We start from the raw sequence: 8813 nt of genomic DNA, 5'->3' as shown, positions 1-8813 counted from the left end.
ATTCTGTAAATCCCATATGGTATCTAATGGGAGAATGGTTTCATCAGAAACTAGGCCACACAGGTCGAGAAGCACTTTATTTTTCAGCTTAAAGCTGAGGCTGGCCCCTTAGTAGAAAAACATGTGAAACCATCCTTACTGAATGTCCCCAGTGCAAATTAAAATCACAAACAGGTCACCCTGCTAAAGCACCACCTTTTCACATTAGTGAAGGAAAAACCATATGGTCTACTTGGCAAATTGATTATATTGGTCCTTTAAAACCCTCTGCCAGGTATAGATATATATTAACAGCAGTAGAAATAATATCTGGACTCCTTGCAGATACCAAATGCCGACAGGCTAATGGAAAAAATACCATTTGAGGCCTCTTTTCATGGGTCTCAATATTGCCTGTTCCAGACTCCATCCAGAGTGATAAAGGCTCACATTTCACTAACAAAGAAGTACAAGAATGGGCAAAACAAGAAGGAATAAAATGGGTATTTCACACACCTTATTATCCACAATCTAATGATATAGTTAAACGAGCCAATGGACTATTGAAAAAATATCTTAAACCACATGAAGGGCAATGGGACAACCATCTCTCTAAAATTATACAACTACTAAATAATTGGTATGGTCCTTATGGAAGTCCAACCACTTGAGCCTTTCTAGCATCTCCTCTGGAAAAACCCCTAAACAAGGGGCATACCTGGTCTTCAATGAAACCAGGACAGCCTGTGATGGTAAAAATACCATCTGTGGGAACAATACCAGTAACCCTAATTAAACCACAAGGATTTCTAGCATGGGATGCTATTGACAACGATGGAATCAAGCGTAAAATCAATACCAGATGGATTTACCCTGCATCATAAAAGGGGTAACTTGTTCGGCCCTCCCCACCGAGACCATTCTTTCTCATTAACAGAAATTATGAACTCCACCAATGACATTGTGGGAACAAATAACATCTCTAACAATCCCACCAATAGCTCAGTGGAAGCAATAGTCATCTTTGACATCGGCATCTCCACAGCATTGTGCCTACTTCTTCTCTCCCTCACTGCATAGATCTCCTGGGATATACATCAATGGCAACGACGACGATGACAGATATATCCCCTTCCCCACTATCTCTCTCCCTGCTCGTTGGAGTAAGTATGCTCACAATGGCCCACACACAAGATCCTTGGGACCATGCACTACTGAGACACACTGGAAGTATTGGCACATCATAAAGTAAGACAGGCCTAAGTCTTTCTACTTTAGTCTCACATGGGGAAGAAGTATACCCAAAAGAGGAACGGGGTTAGGATGACTCTCATCAGATGGCTCAACTCCAAGCCATGACAGGAAAGAAAATACAAATTGAGTGCTGGGTAATCAATGGATCCACGTACCACAAGCCAACCGAAATTAAAATAATTTATACTTATTTCCAGACTGGAAAACCACAATAACGATTGTTATAAAAAAACAGAACAGAATTTAGATTGCTGGTATAATTTCACCTTTACCAAACCCATAATTGCATTTTGCCTTTTGGACCATAAAACCAAAGATCTACTATTTGATTTTACAATTGGCACACTCAATATATGGAACTCATGCACAACGGCATGGCCACTGATCAATGCTCATATAGGTTATAATGGATACGCACCCAATACTTACCCTGCCGAATCTCTAAATTTGGCTGTAGTAGTGTTACACAATAATTTTGCCTTACACAAGCAAAAATGGATCATAAAAGATGAAGATTGGCAAATCACATCTCTAAAAGGGACAAGGGGAGACACCATTTCAATAGGATGCCAAATTGAAAACCATACTGAGTGTGCAACAGCTTCACACATTACTATAGAATATAAAAACATACAATTGTCTAGGTTGGAAGGGACCTTTAAGATCATCCTAACACTGCCAACACCACTACTAAACCACGTAACCATCATATTTGAGAAGTCGTGGCAGTCTGGTGAGGCTCCTGCTGACTGGAAAAGGGGAAACATAACCCCTATTTTCAAAAAGGGAAAGAAGGAAGACCTGGGGAACTACAGGCCAGTCAGTCTCACCTCTGTGCCTGGCAAGATCATGGAGCAGATCCTCCTGGAAACTCTGCTGAGGCACATCATAGATAACAAAGAAGTGATTGGTGACAGCCAGCACGGCTTCACCAATTCGACAAATGGACCACTCGGTGGATAAAGAACTGGCTGGACGGTCGCACTCAAAGAGTTGTGGTCAACATCTCGATGTCCAAGTGGAGACCAGTGACGCGTGGCGTTCCTCAGGGGTCGGTACTGGGACCTGTACTATTCAACATCTTTGTTGTGGACATGGACAGTGGGGTTGAGTGCACCCTCAGCAAGTTTGCCTATGATACCAAGCTGTTTGGTGAGGTAGACACGCTCGAGGGGAGGGATGCCATCCAGAGGGACCTGGACAGGCTGGAGAGGTGGGCCCAAGCCAACCTCATGCAGTTCAACCAGGCCAAGTGCAAGGTCCTACATCTGGGTCGGGGCAATCCCAAGCACAAATACAGGCTCGGTGGGGTATGGCTGGAGAGCAGCCCTCAGGAGAAGGACCTGGGGGTGCTGATTGACCAGAAGCTCAGCATGAGTCAGCAATGTGCAATCGCAGCCCAGAAGGCCAACCATATCCTGGGCTGCATCAGAAGAAGTGTGGCCAGCAGGTCGAGGGAGGTGATTCTTTGCTTAGCTTTAAGTTGTATTAAACGAGAATTAGGAAAAATAGTAAATCAAGCCTGGGTTGCTCAAAAAGAAGAAGGGGGAATTGTGGAGACATTCCTGAATGAAAAAGGGCATAACTTAATTCCGTTGAGCAACCCAGGGTTTGAACTAAGCACAGAGGCCTATGTGCAACGTCCTTGGCCCCCCCTTGGCTGCCCTAAAAGGGAGGAAGAAAAGTGCTAAGCAGAATGGAATCCAGGACAACATAAGCCGGGAGAAGAGTAAAACAAGAGGCGCGTGGACAGAGGGCCTTAGCCAATCGAGTTGTGGGATGTTGCGCGTGAACAAGGGAGCTGGACCAATCATAAAGTTGTTGCCTATGCATGCTTTTGCTGTAAGCTTATATATATACTCTGCGAAAATATTCAATAAAGGAGAACGACCATACTCACATTGAGATTTCATCATTACTCCGGGTCCAATCCCACTCTGACACACAGGCACCTGTAGTTTCAGGTTTCATGTATATCCACAGTAAAAAGCAGAGGGAAGATATTTGTATTTCAGTATACATAGTTCTTACATGCAACCCCAGAGATGAAGGTTTATGGAGCCCTGCTAAGAAACAATGGACCTTCTGAAGTGTACCACACTATTAGTGATTCTGAAGTTTAAATCTACCAGGTTATACTTCCTAATGCACCATTTTTACTCCAAATCAAAATTACAAAGTAAATATTGCAGTACTTAAAGGCCAGTGATGTACCTTCCATATTTCTCTCTCCCACACTAACTTCCACAAAAATAAACTTATTTAATACAGTTTGCATAAAACTTACTGATCCAGTTATCCAAACAAATTTAAAATTTAATAGATTTGATAAAAACTACAGACATTGCTTTACCTCTTTCACTGAATTCTGTGATATAGTAAATGCCTTGGCAGTTGATTTAAAGGACTGAAATTGACAATACCATGTGCAGATTCATGAGAAAATGGATTCCCAAGTTGGTTTTTTTTTTGCTTGGCTTTTCCACTGTGTAGGCTAAACAAAAATTTAAACAGAAATTTAGAGAGTCATTAACTACAATAGGATTATTTTCAGGAATATTTAGAAAAATAATTAAGCAAAAGCAAATCATAACTACAACCATAATTTAGAGCAAATGCCTGTTTTATTGTGGAAAAGAGACCGTTTATGAGCAATTAATCTTCTCTCACAAATACCGTTTACACTTTTTATATAGAGTTAAATTTACAAACAATTAAGACCCTCATATTTGAGGTATTAAGAATCAAAACACAAGTCTTCAACAGCTGAAAGTAGTGTTTTTAATGTAGTACGTTAAGAGAGTTAAGAACAGCTCCATCAGATGCTCTCAGGAGCACAGAAAAATTCCTGAAACAAAATCAGAAGATGAACATGGAAAGTTGCATATGGAGAGGGACCAGAATGACACTAAGCACATCTATATCAATAATTGGAATAAATTATGGAGGTACTTTCATGCCAACTATAGCTTTCCACTAGGTATCTATTTTTCTGTTAAAAACATATATACAAGAGGAATTGCTATTCTGCAAGTTAAAAACATCCTTTTCACTCTCCCTTGGGCAGCTCTTGCACTTCTCAAAAAAGTTAAATGAGAGAGAGATCCAATTACACTATAGTTTAAAAAGAAAAACGAGAAAAGGTGTTTCCATTCACTTTTGGGGTGTTCTGCACTTAACAAGATTTGAAAGCATAATACTCTAGGAACAGTACTCTCAGGGGTGAAATAAGCACATTCAGAATTAGAGCATGATTTTTTTCAGCACGTTGTTCATGCCACCAGTATCCAAGACTCACCTTTGCGGGTGGAATAGCAGGTTTAGGGACTAATCCTTTATAAACATATGTGCTAGTTCCATTCTTTACTGGCTGTGAATGAAGACTTCCTACTACAGGGAATCCAGATATCTGCAGTTCTTTTGTACTGCCCTTTTTCATGACCAGCATTCTTGGAGAAATGAGTTTTATGTTTGTGGGGGGGCGGGGGGGGGGTGGGTGGGGAGGAAGTGTGTGTGTGTGTGTATATATATATATATGCATGTGTATACATTCTTAAGTTCCTCGTTCATAGGGTACTGGATAGCCATATGGTCCAGAGCAAATAGACATAAAAACAGGAACTTGATCCAGTATTAGTTCCACAAATAACACACTGTACAAACTTGTGTAAACACGAGTTCTATTCCATTTTCCACAACCACCTTTTATAAAAGATTTCAATTGGCAATGCGGGAATTTTACTTTTGGAAAATAAAGATATCCTTCAGTCAAAGAAGCTAGCTACACAGTTCTTGTTTGCAAATCTAAAATCCAAATACTATTAGTTGTTAACAGTTACCTAATCTTCAAAAGAAATTATGGTTTTCATATTTCCCTTTAAGGTTACTAAAGAATAATTATTCATATATATATATTAACAACTCATTTTAGAGCCAAATGTTCCACATTGAGGCTCTATAAACATGAGAGAAAAGATGCATACTACTGTAGACCATGGTAATGATCGGTTTCTCTACCTCTATGCCTCAGATGGGCGTAATAGAACATTTGAAGCTTACACCATTTCCAGGTTCAAGAGAGCACTAATTGGAGACATACAGTCAGCTGTCATACTCACTAAGTAACTGACATTTAACAGTTTAAAAGAAAAACTATTATAAACAGTTCTAAAGTTTTCAAAAAGTGTAAAAAGCACTTTATTTTTTTGCACATGCATTCCAATGCTGCATTAATAACCTTTTCCAAGATTAGCTCCTCTCTCTGCAAGCATTTGTACTTCACAGGCAGAGTCACCATAACTTACATTAAAAAACAAACAAACAAACAAACAAACAAAAACCAAACAAAACCCCTATCTTAAAAGCATAAGTGATTTTAGCTTTGTTTAGCAGGTAGATGTTACAAAACATTTGTGGTAACTGTATACTTAGCTCTCATGAAACTTTACGAAAAGACTTTTCATAATACTTGCATGCTCCCATCCCATATACACAGGGTAAAATGGAATCTAATGGAAACATAGGTTTTTAACAGTCATTAAAAGGGGATGGTAACATTCCTCTTGTCCTGAATATTAAGTTTCCTTTAATAGGGAATAAGAATAGCCTTAATTTCAGTTTTTCAATTACAAAACATGGCTTGCAATAGCAGAGCTGTAATAAGGTAAGATATCAAGCTGTAAGCTGTAACAAGCAGCTGCACTGTAGCTTACAGATCTATGTAGCTAACAGAACTGTTCCTTCCTTTACTTGTGAAGAGCGATACCTAGAAAGCCTGGAAAACTTGCCCTCCTTCACATCAAATTGAGCCACTTCATGCAGCAACCACAGCTAGAGTGTTGCAGAGGTTGTAAAACACTCAAGTTGTTATATAATTTTCCACAACTTGGTTAGGAAAAAAATGTAGCTATTGTTACTCTTTTATAGAAAGATAACTATATTTCCTGACTTTCACATGAAAGCTGCTAAATACACAAAAATGGAAAGCAGTCCAATTGTTTAGGCTCCTGCAAAAGTTCTTAGCAATTAGATATTTATATTCAGTGGTTGACCTACACCTAGTGTTACCTAAGAATGCAAAACATACTAGGGAAGTATGAGAAAAAGAACCAGCAAATTAAAGTACCATTTAAAATGAGCAACAAGTTTCAGACCTCAGTATTAACAACAGTTTAAGTAGTAGCTTTTATATTTAATTAAGCTTATTTCCTCAAAGAGAAAGGTTCTTATTTTGAGTAAGTTTATTATTTTAAAACCTGTGCAGTCTAAAGCTGCCACCTTCTAAGAGTGAACGATTCACTACTTAAAGCCCACAGAACTGTAAAACGGTAGCCAAATTTATCAGGTGGAGACGAGAAAACAAACCCAGACTATAGTTCAGTTAAAGGCCCACTCTCAGGATTGGCTTTCTTACAAGTAATTCATAAACACAACCAACAGCTTAAGACATTTGCTTCCACTTTACTCACCCCACACACCTGCAGCTAAAGACTTCTTCTGGTTTGCTGTTCTCTCATATTCAGGATTCAAAGATGGCTGAAAGGAAAATTTATCATTATTAAAAATAAAATTTAATAATAAGTCTTGAACTGTGGGACTGATGAAATAAAGAATCACAATAATATCAGAAGTATGACCTCTGCTATCAAAGATTTTTAAATGGAGACAGACTAGACACTTCCCCCTGTGACCCAAATAGATGAATGCTCACTTGTTTCCTCTTCTCCAACAAAACAACTCAAACAGCAGTCAATACCATTATATGAACTGACCAGAGAAAGCAAAGCATAGTGACGTGTGGTTCTTCAAAGAGGAAGCTCACCCTTCCCCTTACATCCTACAACTTTAGGTTGAAGCATGGGACCTCAAATGGCTGGTGGCAGAAAGATCATTTTATTAGTACTTTGGATTTCCAGTAAGGTACCTGTGTAGAATTTAATACATACACATGCCACAGTAAATTGTGGTAAGATATTATGAAATAAACTTAGAACCCAATTATAGTTTCATTTAAACACTTAAGTGACTATAATAAAAACATGATAAAACCTGGATATAAAAAGAGAAACAAGTTAGTAGAGAAATGACTAACACCCTCTTACCTATGGGAAGGGTGATCCCTTATATGATGATCTGTAACTGGTGAAATCTCATGAATTTGCTTGAAATGGACAAAATGACACTTGCATAAACAATGAAACCTTGTTTATTAGAATTACAATTAACTTACAAAATCCTCAGACTCAAACTGTTTGGGTACTTCCTTGTCTTCCCTTTTCCCAGTTTCATAATCAGATACATTGTTTTCATGCAGTCCTTCGCTTTTTCCACAGTGGAAAGTGCTGGTACGAGTGCAGGAACCTCCGCCATGGTATCCCCCATGATGGTTTATATTTTCTGTACCATTTCTGCCTTGTGAACGCCAACCATTCTTCTCTTTTCTCCCAAAATGCCCTTAGATTTTTAAGTTTTAAGGAAATGTAATTACTAACAGTTTTGAAAGAACATTCTACTTTTGCAAAACTGGTAGAGTAATTAAGCAAGCAGCTCTCTACTCTGGGATGTGATAGCACAGTAAACTTAGTTTTCATTCACATAAGCAGCAGGGAAGAATCTCACAAAACAGTGCCAAAGAAAGAGGATAGTAGTCCAACATTAAGAAGTCAACCCCCTTTCCTGACTGCTCATTTATACATTGTTGGCTAGAGAATTAATTTGACCACCTTCGTAAGAGAAATACACCCGGAAACACACTACTTCAACCAACCCTTAGTCACATCATCTCCCAGAAGATCTGTCTTTCCATTACCTCTATTCTACTACAGAATACAGAATTTGGCACAGGACAGCTATTATCATCAGATTTTTTTTTTCTAGCCAAAGGGCTACAAAGCAATGACGTAAATGTATTTAAAATGTTCCATGAAAGCTAAATTATACCTCCATTGGGCCATCCAATATTAGGATCAAACCCATCTGAAGAGTCGTGTCTTCTGCGATTTGCTTCATAATGATTCTCTGTCCATGAAAAATTTTCAGAATGTTTCTCAAAGTTCAGTGATGACTGTAAAGGAGCACAAGTGGTAGATCTGAGATGTGATTATTAACAAAACTGAATTATCAGAACTCTAATATGTACATTACTCGTAGTATATACAATCCATTTTTTAAAGGACAATGAATGGCAGACAATACGGCAGTTCTCAAGTGCGCATATGTTCAGAGTTATGTCATCGTCTCCCATGCTAGCAGAAGCGGAAGCTGTATCTTCCACTCCAAGACACAGTGCTGAGGACCATGCTTGTGACACAAAGTAAAAAAAAACAAACAAGCAAGTGTTTATTTTGGTTTGGCAGCAGAACAGAGCACAAGTGACCTGTGGCAGCAGAGGGGGGAAAAAAAAACAAAAAACCAACCAGATAACAAAGGATATGAGATCACAGTTTGGAAGGCAGGAAAGAAGTCTGGGATCTTAATTTGGGTGGTTACAGACTACACATGTGCATTGCATAGAAAGCAAGGAGTTGCTTCCACCAGAGGTGGCTGTACCCAAAAAACACCCAGTTTATTAGCCTTGTCAT

At 38.8% G+C, this 8813-nt stretch overlaps 1 protein-coding gene across 1 annotated transcript; it reads right to left on the bottom strand.

Moving 5' to 3' along the window:
* Positions 1-1713: 1713 nt before the first annotated feature.
* Positions 1714-8296, bottom strand: LOC104282512 (vasculin-like; the record flags this gene model as incomplete). The annotated part of the gene is given in 8 exon segments (XM_009880615.1): positions 1714-1764; positions 3587-3636; positions 3639-3702; positions 3704-3727; positions 4532-4712; positions 6695-6768; positions 7463-7686; positions 8173-8296. Coding segments are annotated over 8 exon segments (792 nt in total), but the record flags the coding sequence as incomplete, so codon positions are not given.
* Positions 8297-8813: the final 517 nt, after the last annotated feature.

This window comes from Charadrius vociferus, unplaced genomic scaffold, assembly GCF_000708025.1.
Source record: "Charadrius vociferus isolate BGI_N301 unplaced genomic scaffold, ASM70802v2 scaffold540, whole genome shotgun sequence".
NCBI classification, from domain to species: domain Eukaryota; kingdom Metazoa; phylum Chordata; class Aves; order Charadriiformes; family Charadriidae; genus Charadrius; species Charadrius vociferus.
This window is presented reverse-complemented; position numbering and strand designations above follow the sequence as displayed.